This window comes from Tinamus guttatus, unplaced genomic scaffold (assembly GCF_059628265.1).
Source record: "Tinamus guttatus ecotype Peru unplaced genomic scaffold, ASM5962826v1 Tinamus_guttatus_pri_ptg000702l, whole genome shotgun sequence".
Taxonomy (NCBI): Eukaryota; Metazoa; Chordata; class Aves; order Tinamiformes; family Tinamidae; genus Tinamus; species Tinamus guttatus.
Window position 1 is genome coordinate 601648 of NW_028289236.1, and position 21689 is coordinate 623336.

General features: G+C 53.9%; 3 protein-coding genes and 1 long non-coding RNA gene across 4 annotated transcripts; 3 read left to right on the top strand and 1 right to left on the bottom strand.

Annotated features, from left to right (window-relative positions):
* Positions 1 to 1210: 1210 nt before the first annotated feature.
* On the top strand, positions 1211 to 4664 carry LOC148591802 (maestro heat-like repeat-containing protein family member 7; the record flags this gene model as incomplete). Its single annotated transcript, XM_088536722.1, is given in 12 exon segments — positions 1211 to 1337; positions 1394 to 1467; positions 1469 to 1534; positions 1739 to 1879; positions 2049 to 2128; positions 2537 to 2657; positions 2801 to 2881; positions 3293 to 3397; positions 3598 to 3788; positions 3898 to 4066; positions 4195 to 4344; positions 4539 to 4664. Coding segments are annotated over 12 exon segments (1431 nt in total), but the record flags the coding sequence as incomplete, so codon positions are not given.
* Positions 4665 to 5425: 761 nt separating this feature from the next.
* On the top strand, positions 5426 to 6389 carry LOC148591803 (uncharacterized). The gene is made up of 3 exons (XR_015914017.1): positions 5426 to 5541; positions 5631 to 5768; positions 6346 to 6389. It is a non-coding gene; the product is annotated as an uncharacterized LOC148591803 (long non-coding RNA).
* A 246-nt stretch (positions 6390 to 6635) lies between these two features.
* Positions 6636 to 9266, top strand: LOC148591804 (maestro heat-like repeat-containing protein family member 7). The gene is made up of 6 exons (XM_088536723.1): positions 6636 to 6818; positions 7042 to 7218; positions 7733 to 7888; positions 8265 to 8366; positions 8749 to 8857; positions 9199 to 9266. The coding sequence occupies exons 1-6, from the start codon at positions 6765 to 6767 to the stop codon at positions 9264 to 9266; spliced, it is 666 nt and encodes a 221-aa protein (XP_088392849.1). The 5' UTR covers positions 6636 to 6764.
* A 4462-nt stretch (positions 9267 to 13728) lies between these two features.
* On the bottom strand, positions 13729 to 21679 carry POFUT2 (protein O-fucosyltransferase 2). Its single transcript, XM_088536724.1, has 9 exons — positions 21510 to 21679; positions 20602 to 20861; positions 19784 to 19928; positions 19303 to 19413; positions 17408 to 17474; positions 16209 to 16334; positions 15400 to 15580; positions 14377 to 14500; positions 13729 to 14199 (listed from the first exon to the last, which is right to left on the bottom strand). The coding sequence occupies exons 1-9, from the start codon at positions 21677 to 21679 to the stop codon at positions 14046 to 14048; spliced, it is 1338 nt and encodes a 445-aa protein (XP_088392850.1). The 3' UTR covers positions 13729 to 14045.
* Positions 21680 to 21689: the final 10 nt, after the last annotated feature.

Consider the following 21689-nt stretch of genomic DNA (forward strand, 5'->3'; position numbering starts at 1 on the left):
TCTGCTTTTGTTTGTCATGCCTCACTGTCCATCTGTGCCACCCTGGATATGGATGTTGGGACAGGGACGTCTCAGTATGGATGTTGAGGCAGAGCAGTCAACAGTTAAAAGACTCCTTGAAATTCATCTCCTTGCCAAATAGGATTTGTTGCATTTTTAGGTCATTTTCGCTTCCCCTGACAGACTTAATGCCAAATAATTCTCCTAGTAGTCTGTTTACAGATACTCTGTTGTAAATTAATGGTTTGCATTAGACTCTCCCTGAAAAAAAAAAAAAAAAAAAAAAGTGGATTCTGGTGATAGTTAGGAGTATTGTTGAGTTGAAGAGAAAAACAGTCCCCAGGTGAAAGGCAGCAAGGGTGAAAGTCTACATCTTCATGGGCAGCATCTCTTCTCACAACGCATGAAACCTGTTGATTTTCTTTGAAGGTAGCAGAGGAATTAAAGCATCAGCCAGCTGCTGTCCTTTATTCTAGAGGGCAAAAACCTCATGTCGGGCCTTGGTTGCACTGCGACCTGTATTTGCCGTTCCCTAGTCCCCGCTGGAGAGGAAGGTCCAACAGCACCCCGAGGTGCACGCAAACACGCACATCTCTCCAGCTGCCTCCAGTCCACATGTAGACAGTTGGGGTTTGGGAGAGCTTGGGTAACCCCAGGAGAGTGTGAGGGCCCTGAGGAACCCAGGTCAGCAGTGGGACCCTGAGTTTTACTTTGCTCCCCAGGGAGCGGCTGGTAGCAGTGAAGAAGCAGCCCCCAGAACGCCATGCAGCACAGAGGTGTCCTTAGCGGCTCCTCGCCTTGGCAGCTCGTCCCACATGTGTGTCCATGGGGCAGTCATAAAAGGGAAGGACAGGGAGCAGCAGCCGGGGGGAGCAGGCGAGGGTCGGAGCAGAGGTCCCCTGGGGGCCTAGGGGCAACCTGAGGGCAAAGAGAGGTGTCACGAGACAGGGGACGAGCGGGGCCTGTGCCCCATGAAGGGACATCCTGCCCCTCCCCGGTGGGTCACAGGGCCGCCCTCCTGTGACAGCGGGGCCCTCTGTGACTGCGCTGCTGTGACATCCTGGCCAGGCGGGCTCGGCCCGCAGTGTCCGGGAGGACGGCAACAGGACAGGACGGGAGCGAAGGTGCTGGCGAAGGAGCCCCCTGAGAGCACCCGGAATTTTGCCTGTTGTCCCCGGGCGGCTCCGCGGAGTTTGGCCACGCGGCCAGGATGGCGGAGCGACCCCCCAGCCGCCCCTCGGTGGCTGGTGAGGAGGTGAAGGAGGATGGGGCGGTTGCATCGAACACCTGCGACCTGGAGCCCCATGTGTGGTCTGTGCCCGAGGAGGTGCCATCGGGTGAGTGAGGGGCAGCGCTGGGCTGGGCAGGGGCAGCAGCGGGCCGTGGCGCAGAGGCCTGGGCTGCCTTGTGCCCGCTCTCCGCCAGCCCTGCAGCTCTGCCCGCTCTTTCTCCATCAGCTCCTGGCCTGGATCTGCCCCGGGAGGAGGCAGAAGCCCTGGAGCACGTGCGCGCCTTTCTCATCTCTGGAGGGCAGGTGAGCGTCGCCAACGCGCTCGGGGCTGCGCTGGCATCTCCCGCTGGGTCCGTGGGCTGCGCCGAGCCCTGAAGGCCCCGTGGGGCAGCTGGCTGTGGGGGCGGCTCCTTTGCAGGTGCCCAGCTGAGGCTGCAGCCCCTGAGCTGCTCTGATGCTGCCGGTTCTGCCCGCCCTTACGCTCTCTGTTTCTCCCTATGCTTGTAGCAGCAGGAAGAGGCCAAGAAGCTGCAGTTTCTGGCCTCCCTCTGCACCCTCTGCCCAGCATCCCGCTGTGCTGCCAGGCCCGCGCTCCCCGTGCGGCAGGAGCTCTGGCGGTGCAAGTCGGACCTGGTGGAGATGCTGGAGGTGAGGGGAGAGGGGACCTCCAGAGGCCTGGTCGGGAGGGCAGCGGCCCAGCCTTGGGGACAGGAGGGCTTGTGTGAGCACAGGGAGGTGGGGGGCCCTGGCTGGGGGGCCCTGGTGTCCTGCGGGGCCCTGGCAGCTCCCTATGGCCTCTCCTGCCTGTGCTCTCCAGGTGCTGCTGCAGGAGGAGCCCCGTGACCACCTGGGCACGGCGGTGCGGCAGCAAGTCCTGCTCGCCATCACTGCCATGAGGTAGCTGCCCAGCGCCTGACTTGGCCAGGGCCTCTCCAGCAGACGTGCACAAGGGCCCCAGTCCTCGCGGGGAGGCTTCCCTGCTGCTGGGGTGTCTCCCGGGGCACCGTCTGGGCCTGAGAAGAGGCGAGATGGGAGGGCAGAGAGGGCCCTGTGGCTCCCGCGTGTCCCCTGGCCTTTCCCCCACAGGTGGGGCAGGAGGTGGGGAGGGCACTGGGCCCCCGCCAGGCCTGTCCTCTGTCCCTGGCCAGCAAGCTGGGGGAAGACGGGGCTCCCTGTGGGGCTCCCCACACCCCTAGTGCGGGTATCGTCCACGGGCCTCCCACGCCCAGGTCTGCATCCACCTTCCCAAGGCCTCAGGGTGCTGCTGCCAGCCCCGCGACTGAGAGGCCCTCTCTGTGCTTGCAGCAAAGCCAGGCTGCTCTCAGAGCGCAAATGGGAGAGCCTGCTGCAGGCCTGCTTCTGCAGCGTCTTCTCCCTGCCTCCCGTGGAGCAGCTGCAGGGCCCGGATGCTGTCCTCTACTCCAAGGTGGGTGCTCCCCTGCCCTGGGGCCTCCCCCTGCTGTGGGCAGGACCACAGATGTCCCCCTGGGGCAGGAGGAATTCCCAGCCTCCTGTGGCAGGTGAGGGACAGTGGGGAAGAAGCACCTCAACCCTCTGTGCCCCTTGCAGACCCTGGATGCCATGGACAGCCTGCTGCAGGTGCTGGTGCTCGGCGGCCCTGCCTCCAGCCTCGTGCAGAGCATCCTGCAGGTCTGGTATTTGCCAGGAGCAGAGTTGCCAGGAGCAGCCCCTGTGGTGGGAGGCCACTTGTCCAGCAGCAGCTGCAGAGAGCCCAGTGCTGCGAGGGGACAGGCCCCCTCCTGCCAGTGGGGATCCCCACAGTTGTCCTTTGTGACACCCAGTGTCTCCTGGCCGCAGCCAACATCCCTTGCTCGCCTCCCTGCTCCTGCAGTGGTTGCAGCAGGGCTTGCAGCCCCAGCAGGCTCCTGCTCTCAGGGTGACCACAGCAGGCCCTTCTGCGGGGTCTGCCCCATGGCCACGAGGGAATAGGGAGGCAAGATGCCCTTTCCAGGCTGTGCTGGTGCTGGGAGTCGTGAGCGTGGCCGGGCACTGAGCAGAGCGTCAGGCTGCAGAGCAGAGCAGCAGCTTCTCTCCTCCCAGGTCCTGCTGCCCTTCACGGAGAGCCAGCAGGCAGCTGTGCGGGAGAGGGCCGTGGGGCGCGTTGCGAGGCTGAGCGATCTCCTCGTCAGCTCTTTCCTGCTGCCGGTAAGGAGTCTGCGGGGCCGGCAAGCTGCAGCCCCCGCCTGCCCCCGTCAGCACGTGGCCGTGTCCTGCAGCTCCAGGCTCCCTCCTGGGGCAGTCACCAAAGCTCTGGCTGCCCCAGGATCCCGGCCTGGATGGGACTCAGGGCTTTGGTTCCAAGTGGCGCCCGCAGGCCGGGTGTCAGCACTGCCTCCCTCCTGCAGGCCCGCAGATGCTTCACTGGGAGCAGCAGCAGCAGCAGCGACAGCTTCTTTGGGCAGAGTATGCCAGTCCTGGGGCAGCTGGTGGGGCATCTTACCCTGTGCTGCGCCTACGAGGACGAAGGGAGCAGTGGCAGTGCAGCTGAAGCTCTCTGGCATCTCTATGAATACCTCCTGCGGGAAGAGAGTAAGAAGTTTGGAAGCAATTCCCCCTTCCTGTGCCTTGCTGGGCATCCTGCTGCCCGTCCTGTCCTGGCACGGGCGCGTGGTCTGCCAGGGCAGATTTCTCCCTGCCGCCTTCAGCGGCATCTCCAGCTCTGCTGCCTTCCTGCTGAGCGTCGTGTGTTTCCCCTCCGGTGCAGGCAGGGAGCTGCCGCGGGATAGCCCACAGCACCAGGAGCTGCTAAAGGACAGGGAAGCTGGGAACACCTTAAAGCTTTCCGGGTCCAAGGACATCAGGGAGATGAGCAGGGTAAGGAGCGGCTCCCTGGCTGGACGGCCCCACGTCGCTCTCCAGGGCCGCGTGCTGCTCAGCCAGGCCCCGCAGTTGGGAGCCTGGCTGTGACGTCTCTCTCTCGACTGCCTTCCTTTGTGCCACAGCTTTTTGGCAAGTACCTGCAGCCTGATGAGAGGGCGGAGGTCATCCTGGCAGCCATCCGGGGCATGAGAGCCTGCAGCGGTTACAACACGCAGGCGGCTGCTCACATGCTGGATGCATTTGTGGCAGACGATGCATCCCTTCTGGAGAATGTAAGTGGGCTGTGCGTGGCACGGCCAGGGCTCCAGCCCTCTGGGGCCTGTTTCTGCCCTGAGTGCAGGTGTGTCAGGCCCCGCTTCCCCATGAGGCCAGTGCAGAGCGGTGGCAGGGGCAGCCCTTCTCAGTGGGAGCTGGGCAAAGGGCTGCAGTGTGGCCGCAGCCCCACTCTGAGCCCTGTGTCCTGCAGGTGTCAAAGATGGTGCGGGACATCTGGTTAAACATCATGTCCATCAGTGACGCGGCTGCGCACCAGAGCCTGAGCAGGGCTCTTCTCCGGAGCAGCACGTTCCCGGACGTGGTGGTTGCCTGCCTGCTGTACTGCTCCCCATCCTGCGACAGGTCTGTGCTGGCAAGGGCTGGCGGGCAGCGGCAGGGCTGGCGGGCAGCGCAGGCCACGGCGCTGCGGCTGCAGCACCCGCTGAGCAAGCGCTCTGGGCCTGCAGCGCCGCCGCAGCCGTGTGGAAGGCGCTCGTGTCCACGCCCGGAGCTGCGGAGCGGGTGCTGCGGGAGCTGCTCAGCGTGCTGGAGGACTGGCCGCTGCACGACACGGACTCCTCGGCTGTCTCTTCCCTGGCCGTGAGTTTGTGCAGGACGCCGGGCTCTCTCCTAGGGCTGCACTTGCCTCTGCGGGCAAGAGACAGGGCTCCCCCTGCCCTTCTGCACCCACCTCCAAGCCATGAGCTCCCGCAGGACACACAGGCCCGGCACGGGAGGGAGGGCTAAGGCTGGCAGGGCCCTGGCCAGCACCCGGCCCGGGCTGCGCCAGCCTGCGCAGCTGCTGTGCCTGCATTGGGCCCTCTGCACGCAAAGACACACGGAGCTGGCCTGAGCGGCTCTGTGTTTCCTTCCATGGCGGCATCTCCCTGCCTCGTGTGGCCTGCTGCCAGCCTGGCTTGGGGGCAGCAGTGGGGGCCTGGGACGTGGTTAGGGGCCAGGCAGGAGCTCACGCAGCTCAGGAGGGACATCTCGGCAGCGAGAGCTCTCTCTGGGCTGTTTCCGCAGGCCAGCAGAGCGCTCCAGGAGATCCTGCGCCAGCCGCCCTGCCTGCAGGTGCTAGAGCTGCTCTTCCCCCAGCTCTTCCTGGCGCTGCTCTTCCAGAGCTCTTTCACCGCAGCGCTGAAGCCAGAAGAGTCAGGCCTGCTGTGGAAGGAATTCCAAGGGGAAGAGGCCCCACGCAGCAGCCCCGTGAGGTGCCTGTCGCATCCCCGCCGTGGCGTGCCACGGAGCTACAGGCAGGGCTGGGGGTGCCAGTGTGACCTGGTGTTTGCTCTGCACACAGGCTGGCGGTGCAGACCATGAAAGCTCTGCTCTGCCACGCTGGCCACGAGAGCCTGGTGCTGGCCATGGCCAGGAAGGGCGGCTGGGCCATGCTCCAGAGCGCCGAGACGCAGCACCAGGGACTGGGTTTGCTGGCCAGGTGAGAGCCCCCTCGTGCCCGCCGTGCCCCAGCATTTCCCCCCTGTAGACAGAGTGTTCCCCAGAGCGCGCAGGGGTGCCCCGCTCTCCAGAATGGGGCTGCAGCCTCCAGCCCTGCAAGGGAGGCCTGGCCAAGGAGAGGGGCCAAGGGAGCCCCTGCTATATCGCTGCCCGGTTCTGCGAGCTGCTGGGCAAGGCTGGTGTCAGGAGGCCCAAGAGAGGGTGATGGCCACGGCAGCCCCTCCCAATGGCCAGAGTCCCCCTGAGGGACCTGAGCTCTTGATGCCAGGAGGGGGTCGTGTTGGAAGGTTGGTCGCCAGGGTGGGAAGGGTGTTTGTGCAGTGTCCCTGGGCAAAATGCACCAAATGACGGTGGGCCGTGACGCTCTCCTGGCAAGGGGTGGTGGGGAAAGACGATGCCACCACGAGCGTTTGCTGCCGAGCAGAGCACCGAGGTGGCGTTGTCCTGCGTGTGGTGGCCCGTGGGGGTCTGGTGCGAGGGCCCGGGAGTGCAATGGCAGAAGAGGTTAGCACAGCCCGGGCTGCTCACACCTCCCTGTGCCTTCTTCCCTCTGCCAGAGAGATGAGGAAGAGCCCCAGAGCGCTGCGCTCTTTCCTCTTTGATCGGCTCGTGGTGCTGCTGACGAGCGAGGAGGACAGCAGGGAGGTGCCTGCCCTGGCTTTCCTGGTGGAGGTGAGCCTGGCGGTGCCCGGCTGCGGTGCCTCTGGCGCTGCGGCTAGTGGAGGGAGGCGGAGGAGCAGCGAGGGACGTGCGCGGAGCGCCCTGAGGCCCTGGACAGGGAGTGGGGCCCCCGGGGCTCCCTGCACTCGCTGCTGCCTTTGGGCCGGGCTGTGCCTGCCCAACGCAGGGAGTGCTGCTTCCGTTGCCACTTTCCGTGTGCTCTGCGTTTCAGCTGCTGGCCTGCAGGGACCTGCACGGCGACGAAGACGATTTCCTGGAGATCTTTTCAAGATCTCTCAGGAGTCGCCGCAGGGTGATGCGGGAGCTGACGCTCAGAGGCCTCGTCTTGCTGTGCGAGAGAGGGGAGATGGTGAGCAGGGCACAGGCGGGTGAAGCTGTGTGGGCAGCGTGGGGCTGGGGAACCGGGCAGCCTGCACTTGGCTGGGTGTCGGGAGCTGTGTTCAAGGTCTTGGCCCAGCACCAAGCAAGCCAGCTCCAAAAGGAGTGCCCAGAGGGAGCCAGAGGGGAAGCTGGTGTGTAATAAGGCGGCCAGTCTTTTATTTCTTGAGGAAATGAGGTAGTAATTCCCACAGGTCGGCAAGCTGCAGTTCCTGTTGCCCCTGCTGATGATGCGCCTGCAGGAGGAGGACAGGGACATAAGCACCAAGGCGCTCCTGGTGCTCAGCCATCTGGTCCCTGTCCTGGAGAGAGCCAGGCTCACCCACAGGGCTCTGCCGCTGTCTGAGAGGCTCCTGCCGCTCTTTGAGGACGTAAGGCTGTGGGGAGAGCCAGGGCCCTGCTGGGGTGCCCGGGAGGCTGCGTGCGGGTCACGGCTGCGCCCCGCTCCCCTGGGCGTGCGTGCCCAGCACGTGCCTTTGTGCTTCCCAGCACGGGCTCTGGCCGCTGCCGGGAGCCTTCTTGCCCCGTGGTTCTTGGGATCGTTGCCCTGTGCTGCCCGTGGTGCCCTGGGCCGCAGGCCACGGCCTCCCCACGGGTCCATCCTGAGGCAGGTCTTCTGGGCCTCGGCTGAGGGCGCGCGGGGGAGTGTGGCCAGGGCCAGAGGAGCCCTTGAGCGACAGAAGTCTCTCCAAGCTGCACTTGCCCTGAGTGCAGCCTGTTGTGGAAGATGCGCTGCCTTTGGCAGGGTCTACACACCTGGCCCACAGCTCCTGCGTGCGGAGGGAGTGTCCGAAAGCTCCATCTGCCCACGGGTCGCGCCGCCTCGCGAGCTCATGGAGCCTTGGAGCAGCCAGGCCTGAGGAGTCCTCTTTTCCCTGCCTCCAGGAGTCTGACCACATGCGGAAGCTCTCCATGCACCTCTTCAGCAAGGTGATGGAGGTAGCAGCGGACTCCAAAAATGAGCAGATGAAGATGCAGGTGCACAGGAGCCTGCTGCCACTGCTCTTCCATCTGGAGGATGAGAGCCCAAGTGTGGTCCAGGTACGGCTGGGTGCCGGGGCATGCCGGGCAGCTGAGCACCCACCATGGGAATACCTGTGGGAGGTAGTCCTGGCCGAGTCCTGTCTAGGTGCCTGTGTACTCACAGCCCTTCAGCCTCCTGCTGGCCTTGGCGACAGCTCAGCAGCTCTGGGGAGTCTCTGCTGTGCTGCCCGGACAGGACCAGGTGCCTGGGGTGGTGGGTTCCCCCTGTCTTTGCCCACTGAGGGGGGAAATGGATCCCAAAGCACACTCGCTGCTCTGCTGCTGCCCCTTGCCATCATGGGCCAGGAAAGGGCAGGAGCCCTGCCAAGACGAGGGGGACACAGGCTCTTGTGCCCTGGGCCGCGGTGGCATCTCCCCATTTCTTGCTGTGCAGGCCGCTCAAGAAGCCCTCCTCAGAGCAGCCAAGTTCCTCAAGTGGAAGAAGCTGAGGCACTTGGTTGAAAGCCAGCAGCCGTGGAAGATCAGCGAGTGCCTGGTAAGGACTGTCCCCCGTGCCCAGACCCTGGACAGGGCCTTTCCCCTCCATGCCCAGTGCGCGTGGCTGGTGGCTCTGGGTGCTGGAGCAGCTGTCGCGCTGCCCTTCTCCAAGTGCCCTGCTCCGGGGGCTCTTCTGCAGGCGCCTCTTGCTCTGCTAAAGCAGCCGCTGGCCCGGCTGGGCCTTGCAGCAGGAGGGCCCCTCAGCAGGCCTGGGCAGCAGGCGGCCCTCTGCTCCCTGCCAAGCTCCGCACTGCCCAGCTTGTGTGGGGGGTCCCGCGTGTCCGGGCAGGGGAAGGCCGGGGCGGCTGCTCCTGGGTGGAGGGAGTGGGAGCTGCGTGTGCAGGGTGTGCGCCAAGCCCATGGCCTTGTGCTCTCCGCAGCTGGCAGGGGAGAGGGGCAGGAGGAGCGCAGATGAGTACCTGCGCCAGAGCCTGGCGTACTTGGAGAGCAGCCAGGAGGCCTTGTGCGAGGCGGCCGTGAGGTTTCTTGGTGAGCTCCAAGCCCGGGGGTCCCTCTCTGTTCCAGGACAGCTCGGCCCCAGCCCCGGCTGCTGCGCTGACCGCAAGAACCTGCCGCAGCCCTGTGGGCCCGAGGCAGGGCCAGGTCCCCTGGGCTCTCTGTGCCCCCCTCGGCCATCTCTGCCCGCACCTGTGGGGCTGGTGGCAGCCTTGTTCAGTCCCTCACAGCAGGGCCCCTGCGGGTCACTCTGGGGACAGGCACTGGGGTGAGCCCTGAGCGAGTGAAGGTGGACGCAGGGCCAGGCCTGTAGGGCAGGCGGGAGGGGGACGGGTTTGCGGAGCAGGATTTACGGGGTCTGTGTGTGCGCCTAGGGCTCACTGGGCGCTGCCTGAGGGGCCAGAGCAAGGAGAAGGTGGAGAACATCTGTGAGGGTGAGTGAGGGCAGCGGGCTGGCAGGCAGGGCTGGGCGGGGGGAGGCAGAGAGAGCCCGGCCAAGGAGCTGCCATGGCTGCCGCATGCGAGGAGGGCTCTGCTCCCCGAGCGGAGCAGGGCTGGTCATAGGGGTAGAGTAGAGAGAGATTTCAGGCACCTTTGGGACATTCCTGTCAGCTGATCCGTTACTCCCTCGACTCCCTCCTGGCGCTGGGAAGACCTGTGTGGGACAGGCCATGTCAGGGGGGAATTCCTGCGGTCTGGTGAGATAGGGGGCTTCATCTCAGCTCTGCTCCTTTTCTCTCAGCCCTGCAAGGCTTGCAGCACAAAGAGAGCAGCCTGACCATCTCTTCCCTGGCCACACAAACCGTCCTGATCTTGAGAGCTCCAGGGAAGCAGACTCCCTCCCATGACAGCCTGCGCAACCGCCTGAGGAGAGCGTGGGAGAGATGGCACCGTCCTCTGCGGGGCGGCAGTATTTGCTGCTGGCGCTCGGATGCACCTTGATGCCAGGGTGCCCTGCATGTGAGGGTCAACAAAGAAGCAGCCTTGCCTCTTTGCTGTGTGTTGTGTCTTTTCTTTGGTGCACAAAGCAGTAGAAAATGCAGGTTGTGAAGGAGCTGTGGTCCCCAGGAGAGAGGAGTTGGGCAGGAGCGCTCTCCAGCAGCCTATGGCCACAACCTCATCCCCGCCCCTTGCAGCACTCAGAAAACCCCTGTTTCCCCTTACAAAAGGTCAGGGCTGGAGAGAGCTCAGGGAGGCAGGAGGTAGAGCTGGCCCCTCTCTGGCACTGTCTTCCCCTCCAGTGGCTGAGCACCAAACTGGGAGGAGGAGGTGATCTGCTTGAGGGTAGGAAGGCTCTACACAGGGGTTTGGACAGGCTGGATCAATGGGCTGAGGCAAAATGTCTGAGGTTCAAGAAGGCCAAGGGCCAGGTTCTCTGGTGAGAAGAAGCCCATGCAGTGCTCCTGGCTTGGGGCAGAGTGGCTGGAGAGCTGTGCAGCAGACAAGGACCTGGGGGTGTGGGTCAGCAGCCGCTGAGCATGAGCCAGCAGTGTGCCCAGGTGGCCACGGCCAACGGCCTCCTCGCTTGCATCAGGAATTGTGTAGGCAGCAGGACTAGGGAAGTGATTGTCCCCTGTGCTCAGTGTTGGTGAGGCTGCACCTCGAATACTGTGCTCAGTTTTGGGCTCCTCACTACAAGGAAGACAGGGAGGTGATGGAGCATGTCCAAGGAAGGATAACAAGGCTGGTGGAGGGGCTGGAGCATCCAGGGCTTCTGAGGGAAGGAGCTCTGGCGGTGCCAATCGGAGCTAACAGAGTCGCTGGAGGTGAGGGGAGAGGCGACCCGCCGAGGCCTGGTCAGGAAAGCACTGGTCCAGCCATGGGGGCAGGATGGGGTTGTGTGACCAGGGAGGTCCACAATCCCTGCTAGATGTCAGGGAGCATCTGGAGAGCTGGGATTGCTGCTGATCCCAACTTGGTCTGCTGTCTCCACCTGGTGACAGAAAGACCACAAAACAAAAAACCAAAACAACCAACCCCTCCCTTATCCTCTCTATACACCATACATTCCAGCCTCTGACCATTTTAATGACCCTCCATTGGACACTCTTTTTGTCAACATCTCGACTGCTGGTGACACTGTTGCTAATGCAGCATATGTCACGGAACAGATGTTGAGGAAAGCCTCCCTGGAGCACGTAGGTATTAAGATTATCTCAGTTTCTCCTATGTTGGAAATGGATGCGAGTCAGATTATGAGAAAGCAAAATACCTGGTAACCAGGCAATAAGCAGCATAGACAAGCCACATAAAATGCTACAAAGCTTTTTATTTTCTTAACAAACGAGGTATATGTTATATGTAAAATGCCACCATGACTTTACATGGCGCTTAGGCTAAATGAGAACATCTGACTTGGTGGAAAAAGGCACTGCTTTGAAATGCTGGGCTCTCCACCACCAGAAAGACTCACTTGCTTTAGAGAGATACAATAAGCAGCTGGTAAGAACAAGAGAGCTGATACTCCTCACCGTCTGGATGTGACGGTGCTTCACAGCTTTTACTGCAGTTCTATGGGATGAAACCACCTTATTGTCTGGGAGCAACTATGAAATGTAAGGTGCATGCTGCAGGTGGGTTAGATGTATTCCTAGCCAAGCCAAGAGGAAAAAGCAAGTACAGCGACCAGTAACAGAGGGATACTCTGGTAAAAATGATCTTAAGGAGAAATATCTGCTTCACATGTCTCCATCAGAAACTGCAACGGGACATGGAGCATCTGCTGGGATCAAAAACATTATTTCAGGACCCAAATAATTGTGTAATCTGTCATTTTCCTCAGTTTGCCTCCTTGTTAAAAGTAAAAACATCAATGTGGAAAGAGGATTGGGTTGAAGAGGACTGTGCTAGGGATTATTTAGGCAAACTAGACACCCACAAATCTGTGGGCCCCCATGGGGTGCAACCACAGGTGCTGAGGGAATTGGAAGGCATTACTGCTCAGCCACTCTATCATCTTGGAGGGGTCATGGAGAACAGGAGAGGTGCAGGAGGACTGAAGAAAGCCAACGTCACTTCGGTTTTCAGAAAGGGCAAGGAGGAGGACCCAGGAAACTACAGTCCCGTCAGCCTCACCTCCATCCCTGGAGAGGTGATGGAGCAGCTCATCTTGGAGACCATCTCCAGGCATGTGAAGGAAAAGAAGGTGATCAGGAGTAGTCAGCATGGATTCATCAAGGGAAACTCGTGTTTAACCAACCTGATAGCCTTCTACAAGGGGATGACTGGCTGGCTGGATGAGAGAAGAGCTGTGGATGTTGTCTACTTTGACTTTAGCAAGGCTGTTGAACCATACCATCCCAAAACATCCTTTGAGGGAAGCTCAGGAAGTGTGGGTTAGACGAATGGACAGTGAGGTGAATCAAGAACTGGCTGGATGGCAGAGGTGCAGAGTCTAATTGAAGGCCTGTGGTCCCTGGTGTCCCCCAGAGGTCAGTACTGAGTCCAGTGTTGTTCAACTTATTTATCAGTGACTTGGAGGAAGGTACAGAGTGCACCCTCAGCAAGTTTATAGATGATACCAAACTGGGTGGACCGGCAGACACCCCAGAAAGCTGTGTTGCCATTCGGAAGGACCTAGACAGGTTGGAGAGCTGCATGGAGAGGAACATCAGAAGGTTCAAGAAAGGTAAGCGCTGGGTCCTACACCTGGGGAGGAATAACCCCAGGAACCTGTACAGACTAGGGGTTGGCCTCCTGGAAAGCAGTTCCTCAAGGAGGGATTTGGGAGTCCTGGTTGACAGCAAGTTAACCATGAGTCAGCAATGTGCCCTTGGGGCCAGTAAAGCCAACAAGATCCTGGCCTACATCAGGAGGAGCATTGCCAGAGGTCGAGGGAGGGGATCTCGCCCCTCTCCTCAGCTCTGGTGGGGCCACACCTGGAGTACTGCGTGCAGTTCTGGGCTCTCCAGTATGAGAGGGACGTGCAGCTTCTAGAGAGGATCCAGTATAGAGCAATGAAGATGATTAAGGGACTGAAGCATCTATCATATGAGGAAAGACTAAGTGAGCTGGGCCTGTTTAGCCTGGAGAAGAGAGGATAGAGAGAGGATCTTATCAACATGTACAAATACTTGAGGGAAGAAGGCAAAGAGGATAGGGCAAAACTCTTCTTGGTGGTGGCCAGTGACAGGACAAGGGGTAATGGGTACAAATGGAAACACAAGAAGTTTCATCTCCATATGAGGAACAACTTCTTTACTGTGAGGGTGACAGAGCCCTGGAACAGGCTGCCTAGAGAGGTTGTGGAATCTCCTTCTTTGGAGATACTCAAAACCCGCCTGGCTGTGACCCTGTGCCACGTGCTCTAGGTGCCCCTGCCTGAACAGGGGGTTGGACTCTAGATCTTTAAGGTCCCTTCCAACCTCAATCATTCTGTGATTCTGTGAAAACTGATTTACTCGGTTGATCAGTTTAACAGACATGGAAGCTGGAAAGGCCTTCTGCATCAGTCTAATGTGAAGGGATTCTTGGGAGGAAGATAGGAAACAGCTTCTTATGTTAAGATAAAATGAAAGAGGAAACATAAGTTTTTTTTTCATCACCCTACAAACCCAATCTCTGCCTCTCAGCAAGGACCATTCCACTGAGACTATTATTAGAAGAACTCAGTGCTCGTGTAGAAATATCATCCCCTCTTTTCATTATTGAACACATTTGAATTGGACAGTTTAAATGTTCACAAATTACCACCTAAAAATGGAAGATTGCCCCAAGGAACTCCAGAGTTTACACACAGTCTGTAGCTTATATAGTGCAGGGTCCAAAACAAACTATGTCCTTCTGTGAGCAGAGAGGCAAGCGCCAATCTGAACCAAAAATCGCCAGGTAAAGACAGAAACGTTTTACAGACCACAATTGTGTTATAGGTATGAAAGTTAAATATTTTTCCTCTTCTCCACAGCTTCACAGGAAAAGCTTGATTTACTTCATTTGTTACTCAAAAGGACAAGTTTGGCTTTTCAGTTCTCAGCTGTAGTGCCCAGTATTGTCCTCTAATCCTAGTTATGCCAACAAGTGAATCCTAGGGTGACTTCATTTTCTTTGGTTCCATCAGTACTTGGCTAAGAAGATGAATATTGCTTGTGCTTCAAAACTCAAATGTCAGAAAAACACCAAGAAAAGGGGAGAGTTGTAGTTTCATTAAAGGGATATATTTCCCTGCAGTCTTTCTTTATTCTTTGCACTCACCAGTACTGAAATCCTTGGATTCCTTTGCATATTAGTATACAATTTTCCAGTGAGTTGGCTGCTCACAGTTTTTTTCTTTCTCACCACAAAATCGGTTGTAAGTTGTTTTTGGATCAAAGCCTAAGATCTCCCTTTCCTCATGGATCCGAAAGGAAAATGTTGAAACGGAGGTGCCTATAAAATACCTGTGAAGAAATCAGAAGTGGTTGGCGATGAGGGCTAGTTTTTTTGAGTACAAGTAACTGATCTCAGTCTGGTGAATTTTAATGAATGAATTGTAATCAACTCTATCTGGGTCAAAGACAATATTCGGGTTTGTAACTGTAAAATCTGGTTCCACCCAGAAAAGCCAAATTGGTTACCTTGCATGAGCACAGATCCACTGGTCAATCACAGCCAACCCTCCATCTTTGTAGAGTTCCAACTCCTCCCAAGTGGGTTCAAACCTCACCATCTCAGGCAGCAGTTTCTTGAGCAATTCAACCTCTGTATAAAGGAAAGACACAAAATACCTAGCTCAAATTTATGCTAGAAAGCATAATCCACTGCTGTCAGAAAATATATGTGCTTGAAGTAACCCTTGGGTGAACAGTGACAAAGCAGGGAAACCCAAAATCTACCTACAAATTACAGAATCACAGAACAGGTAAGAGATTAATTGTAGAAATTTTTGTCGAATGTCAGATTATTTTAGGCAGGGGCAGGAGTCGGGGGGGCAGAGACACACTGCCAAGGGAGGTAGATCTGACAGGGTGGTGAAACCTGCAAAAGGTAGGAGTGACAACACCATCAGTTTTGCTGTCTAAACCTACAGGGTGATATATTAAGTGGCCCTGAATGACAGTGAAGTTGGATTAGTTATCACATAGTCCAACCCTGCAGGGTTATTTTTGCAGATATTATACCTGCAGGGTATAAGATATAATGTATTGAAATATAATCTCTACATACTACCAGGAGGGGATGGTGGCCTTGGAAAAAGTTCCAGAAGGGAACCCCATCCTTGGGGATTTCCAAAACCCTTGTCTAGATACAACTGGGGCTGTCTAGAACTGGTGTTGGGAATAATCCTGCTTTAGGACAAGAAGCAGAAAAAGAAGACTTCATAGGTCACTTTCCACTAGCTCATTAGGGAGTCTATAAAATGCAAAGAGAAAAGTTGTGATGTAAAAATGAGAAGGAGAGGCAGAAACACCACATCCCTTATTCAGTTCCCTGTCTCCCATCAGAGATACTGTCAAACTGCTCATGGGAAATACAACATTAATGCCTAGGTATCCCCCATCCAGGTTGGAGGGAAAAGGCTGCCCATTCAAATCCTGTTTCTGGTGTGCAGGCAAATGAATTTCCAGTTATCAGTCGTAAACTGATTGTACTCTGCCTACCCTCCTCAACAGCATCAGTGGCCAGGAAAACTTTTTCAAGTTTATGTGTGTCCAAGAGGCTGCGGATTTTCTTCACTGCTCCTTGCAGGGTAGGCACATCTTCTCTGTGACCCCAGATGAAGTCTTTCCTTCTCAGATGAACTCCCAGGTATGGACCACCTACAGCTGTGCCTATCTTAACCTAAGGAGAAAGATGAATACACTTTAAAACTTGGAGGCCCATGAATTTCCAGTCATTCATAAAAATGCAGTGGTAACTGCTGTACTCATGGTCAGAAGTCAATGGTACCACCATTAAATCAATGAAGAAGGCACCAATGAAGCCTGGCAACATGAATGCCTGCACATAAGGCATTGAATTACTCTAGCTGCAGAAAGCCATTTTAAAGAAGGGAATGACATTATATCAGCTCACTTGCAGTATTTTCATCTTGAGTGGCCTGCATCATTCAAGACTAAGTATGGTGTGAAATTTGTACATAAAAAAAATGTTTCCTTTGGTTGCAAACCTACAACTGACAGTTGCAACTGAACTTTATCCCCTTGCATGCTGCTGAATAAAAGAAGAAAAATGTTTCCTTCAGTGGAATGGGGGGACCAGAAACCTGGCACCCATTGCAGTCAGCCACATCTCAGCAAACTCCATTAACTCATGTCGTGTGGCAAGGAGACAACAGAAATGTGCACGTCCACCATGATCTGAGCTCGATCCATAGGTAACATCTATCATCCTCTGTATAGCCAAGAGTAAACAAGTCAAAAAAAAAGGTATTCGTTTTGTTATGGAAAACAGACTGTTACAATTTTACCTTCATCTGTGTCCAGTCCTCATTGTAATGAGTCCTGTCTGTGTCATCTGTGGACTGAAGGTATTTGTTTCTGAACTCATCTCCCACCACACGCAGGTGTTTAGCAAACACCATACTCCGACGGGTCTGTTGGAATAAGAGCAGTTGTCAAGTCAGGAATAGGAAGATGGCTAAAAAGGAATAAATAGAGATAACTTCACATACACAGAACTTCTGGGAGGCAGTTATATCCAGTGCAGCATACAAACAACAATTCTTAACATTGTGTCTTAGCTGTGTATGTTTAATCTTAATCATAACACCATTTATATCCAGTATATTCAGCTGATTCTTCAATACATAGATATACAATGTGGATTGTGGGTATCTATTAAACGCTGGGCAAAGACTTAACTTGTAAAACACCTGTAAAAAAAGAATGCTAAAAAAGGACATGTCTGTAGCCACTGTCACTTCAATTCCTATAGGAGAGTGACAAAAAAGGAAGTTACTTCCTTCACTTGTGGAAAATCACCTCTTTCAAAGATTTTCTGATGTAGTTACCATCTCATGCACAGTTAGTTCATACTAATCTTATTAACAGGCTCATACAGCTAAAGTAAGGAAATCCTGTGTGACACCATGGATCAGTAATGCCCAGGAATTTGGTCTATTTCTTAATTTTATATGTTATCTCTGTTGAGTGATAAGCACCAAGGAAAGTGCAGTGAAAACAGTTTTCTTCGAGTGAACAGCCAAGATGTTTGTGTGTCTTTTTCCATGTACTATTGAGCCTTGTATGAAATCTTCCAGAGTGTTCAGCATTACACTGAAACTGGTGGGAATTTTGCCATCAAACCCACAGGGAGAGAATTAAGGCAATATTGAACACTCTGGGGTACTCTTCTGAAATGCCTACCCTTGAGGGCAACTTGAGATGAAACAAAGATGGTTCCCTTTGACTAGAGATGTGCTGCAGGACTTTGCAGGACTGAATCTCTGGGGATAAGACACCAAAACAAATTCCTGCATTAAACAAATCCATGGCAACCTGAAGGCAACTTTTAGAGGGCACCACTAAAATACAAGACACAAGTTACTTTGAAGATTACCACCTTGGAGAAAAAAAAAAAAAAAGTCAAACTGAAGCACATATTAGTTACTGAATTTTTATCAACACCAAGTAGAAAATCTGAAGAAGCTAACTGGAAAATACTCACATTCCAATAATCTTTCCCTCCGTAGTGGTCATGAAGAAGGTTTTCAGCTCTGTCTAACATCACTGACCTATTAAAAATTTTGAAACTGAGTGCACTTCCCTTAGGAACAGAATTGACATTACTACGTTTCTTTATACAGCAGGCAGGATAAGCACAGACTATGATCTCTTAGCAAAACGGACACAGGGAACGAAGGATTTGCAGCCAGTTTATCCTGCACAAATCAAACCGTGACCCATAGCCTGCTGGGGAGAGAAGGGAAGTATGCCATTGTGTAATACTGCTCTCTTCCTTAATAACTGTTACATTTAACTGTGAAAATTAAACAAAGGCAAGAAATGACAATCCCTCACAGTAATTGCTATTGGAGATATTATATGATTGCCAGAACAAGGAGAAAGTGATCCAGAGCGGTGGATAGAGAAGAAGTGGCTGGTGAGATAATGCTCACTCTGAGGCTACCTCAGAGCCTTTTAAATAAAGAATATACAAAAATACTAAAAAAAAAATATTAAAATAGACATACATACATATGAAAAAAAGTGTGTTAACAGTAATGGATCAATTTTGTAGTGAATCTTTTCCATTAATGGCTTTTTTCACTACGTTTTTCATACAGTACACACATGGTATAGGATTATTTACTTGAAGTTTAACTGCACTGTCAAAGTTATGAAAAACACAGGAGACTAAAATTTTAGACACCGTCAAAGACAGTTGGATGAACCAACGGGGTAGGGAGCAGCTCTCAACACAGTCTGAAGTAGCAGCAGGACAAGGATTAAAATCTCATAGTTGACGAGCTGATCTGCGATAGCAACCGTAGCATAGTTACCTTCAACATCTTGCTGGGTCAACAACGGCTAAAGAAAACTCACCACGGTTGCACTCAGCTTCAAAAAGGGAAACACAAAAATAAGGGAGTGCTGCACCAATGAAGAAAACGGACTCATAAACTCTATGAAATTCAATGGAAAACACATTAAGGCAGGCCAAAAAAGAATTTGAGAAGCAAGTAAGGAAAGGCCTAAGAAAGGTTTTGTTTCCTTTGTGTCTAATAGCATGCACTGCAGACAGCTGCTACTCTACTTCACCTCATTTCCAAATAAACTATATTGATGTCATATTTTTGCATGTGTTTGCTCTCATGGCAAAATTACACTTCAGTTTATATGCTTTGTCTTCCTCCTATGGATTTATTTTGCTAATGTATTTATAGATAGCAATAATCTCCTCCTCCTGTCCCTCCATCCCATACCCTAGCAGCTTTTGCTTTGCTTTGCTAATATGCCTATGCCAATATGCTAATATGCCTTTGGGTGTTAAAAGCTGACTGCAAATATTCTGCTACTGGGAAAATGCCAGCGTGCTTCACCTCTCTCATATGACAGATGTCCATTCCTCTGATCATCCTAATGGCATCTCTGCACCTCAGAGCAGAAAGCTGAAACATGCTGTTTGTTTTCCCTAAACCAGCTCACACCAGTGAGGATGGAAGTAAAAGCCCAGGCATTGCCTCTCAGGATCTGAGATGTGAACCTGAGAACCACCAGCTCTACTCTGTTCATTCCCTCTTTGCACAGGATGAAAAGGTAAAGGAAGGAAAGGTAAGAGGAAAGGTAAGCACAAGGTGGCAAGTGTATTTAGACACCTGAGTGAGAATAAGAAGGAGCTCAAGGCTATTTCATTTCTTATTAGTATTGTAGCATTTAAGGTAACTTGCAGTTAAGTCCTCTTTAGAGGATGAACTCCTTCTACAATTATTTTAAAGGACAATAACCCAACAATGAAATACCATAAATGTGGCATAAGGCATATAAGCTCTCCTGCTCTTCCAAACTGGCAGTGGGTTTGTGAGCATGTGATATAATATATAGCAATAAAGAGTAACTCACTGGGCTGAAGTGTTCTTCAAAAGGATGGGAGCCACAATAGAGGCAGATCCCTGGACAGACAGGCAGGAGAGGTTCAGGCCCCGTGTTTCCTCATAACCCCAGAACCATCCCCTGAAAAACAACAAAAAAAGCACTGGCTCATTTACCTGTATTTGGAATTAATGTGTTTATACATAAACGAATTGCATCAGCAGTATGTCCTGGAAAGAAGGTGCATAACTTAAATAAACCATTCAGTGCCTTTATATGGATTTTATGTGAAATGATGACTTACTGGATCTTACTAGATGCCTAGCTGACAAGAATTAGATCTTTCAGTACCAGTATAATATTTTGTTACTGGCAGGGTTTTAAAAACACAAATAAAATCAATCTCAAGCCTCCAGAGAGTCACTATAATACACTACAATACACAGACAAGACCGATCTGTCAGAGAAAGCAAATACAACAAAGAAGGCTAAAAAGACTGCAATATATTACCTGTAGTATTCATGCTTGTCTTTGGAATACATAAGCTGGTCAATGCAGGGCCTTTCATCGATTTTCTCCTCCCACGTTCCTTCTTTCCATCCTTCTGCGTAGCCTTGCAGGACATACACCTGCTCAATAAAGGGCCCACCTGACTCTGAGTGGGAAGCAAAGCAAAGCATTTGTAAGCATAGAAACCCACAAGATAAAGGTATGAGACAGAATTACTTGCAGGTAAAAATCTATTGTCAGTCCTAATATTACACTGGTTTCTTCCCTTGTTTTCTCAATTAAGAAAAAAAAAAGTTTAATGTGAGGCACAAAAGCAAAATTTAATCAGGCTAGTACATAAGAACGAGGCACAACCTCCTCAAACTTGGAGTTTAACCTAATCAAAGATCATTAAAAAAAATGAAGGGGGGAAGTACCTATTCTGAAGTTTTTATGATTTGCTAGACCATTAATAGACTGTAAATAAATCAACTGGATAAAGTCTTGAGCTTTAATCTCCAGTCTTTGAAGTTAGCCTTCCTCTAAGAGGCAAGAGGGCAGATGAGATAATCCTCCTGAATCTATGTATTTCGGTAATGTGGACAGCAGGCAACTAACTGGGTTCAGCAAGAAGTGGTCTATGAGAATTTTAAAAGGGGACAGCCAAGACAAAATACTGTAGTACTGTGTTCAGCAGAATTAAAGAATCTATTTCTCCTCCTTCTTTCAACTACCCACCTCCCCCTGGAAGACAACAGCAGGGTTGTTTCCAGACAAATAAAGCGAGCTGGAAATACTTCAAAGATTTGTTTTTTCACAGAATGTATTATCTCCTTTACCTGCAATGAACTGCTCATATTCAATGACAGGGATGTTTTTATTGAGGCTTGTGAGATCGAAAAAGGCGGACCAAGGGATTTGGACCTGCAGAATGTCAGGACTCTGCCAGTGGTATAGCCGTCCCCAGGGAGGCAGCACTAACACCCAATTTTCACTTTTCAGCAAGGTCTTCACCAGTGAGGCAATGCGAACATAGACGTCTCGACGAAGGTTGAAGCCTTCGGGAGGGTTTACGTCATACAAGAGGTAACTAGAGAGAAGAAAGCAATGTCAATACATGAGAGAGGCAACTAGAGGGAAGAAGCAACGTTGGGGAGATTTCAAACCGCTCGCTCAGAGGATTTTTCTCCAAAAAGGTGTGGTGCAACTCTATGGGGATAGAGCTGTTCTTGAGCTCACTGTCTGGAGAGACAGAAGGATGGCATGAGGGGAAGGAGGAGCGGTGGGCACTGCACCCACAGAGGGGCCCGCAGCCTGGCTGTGGCGAGGACATCACTGCCTGGCTCCATGCAAGGGTCTCCTGTCCCGCTGGCACCTCGCTGTAGGAGCCCATGGAGACAGCTCGTACCACCAGTCTGGCTTGCAGCGGGGGACGCTGAGGCAGGGGTCACCGAGCACATACCAGGATAAGTATTCACCTACAACGTGCAAGAGAGGTGCAGGGCAAGCGGGAGGGCCTCAGGGAGAATCTACCATGAAGAACTGGCCCAAAAACAGAGGGTGAAGGACGCCCTGGAAGCCCCCAGTCCCCAGTGACCCAAGAAAAGGGACCCACGGACACCTTCAGGGCACCATGGATGTCTCTCCAAGTGTCTGCTGCAATGCAGAGGACAGAGGATGAGGAAAGACCCAAGACCCTGACACGGCCGAGGAGGCGAGACCCACATGGTTCAGCCCCTCTGCTCACCGGGTGCGTGGGGCGGCAGCAGCGGGCGGCAGCGCGGCGGCACCATGGCCTGCGTGGAAGGCGGCAGCCGGTGGCGCTGGCGGTGGCCGTTGGGCATCTGTTGTTGGCAGCAGCGGCGCCAGGGCCGCCAGGCCGAGCAGCAGCAGGATGTGGCGGCCGGGCGCCGCCATGGCCGTGCGG

Excerpts from the sequence above, each read along its gene's own strand:
- LOC148591804 (XM_088536723.1), top strand. The coding sequence starts at position 6,765 with ATGCGGGAGCTGACGCTCAGAGGCCTCGTCTTGCTGTGCGAGAGAGGG. Across the intron at positions 7,219-7,732 it reads TCCTGCCGCTCTTTGAGGAC|GAGTCTGACCACATGCGGAA; the intron begins GTAAGGCTGTGG and ends CCCTGCCTCCAG. Across the intron at positions 8,367-8,748 it reads GGAAGATCAGCGAGTGCCTG|CTGGCAGGGGAGAGGGGCAG; the intron begins GTAAGGACTGTC and ends TGCTCTCCGCAG.
- POFUT2 (XM_088536724.1), bottom strand. The coding sequence starts at position 21,679 with ATGGCGGCGCCCGGCCGCCACATCCTGCTGCTGCTCGGCCTGGCGGCC. Across the intron at positions 19,929-20,601 it reads ATATGAGCAGTTCATTGCAG|AGTCAGGTGGGCCCTTTATT; the intron begins GTAAAGGAGATA and ends CTTCCCACTCAG. Across the intron at positions 17,475-19,302 it reads TTGAAGAACACTTCAGCCCA|GTCAGTGATGTTAGACAGAG; the intron begins GTGAGTTACTCT and ends AATTTTTAATAG.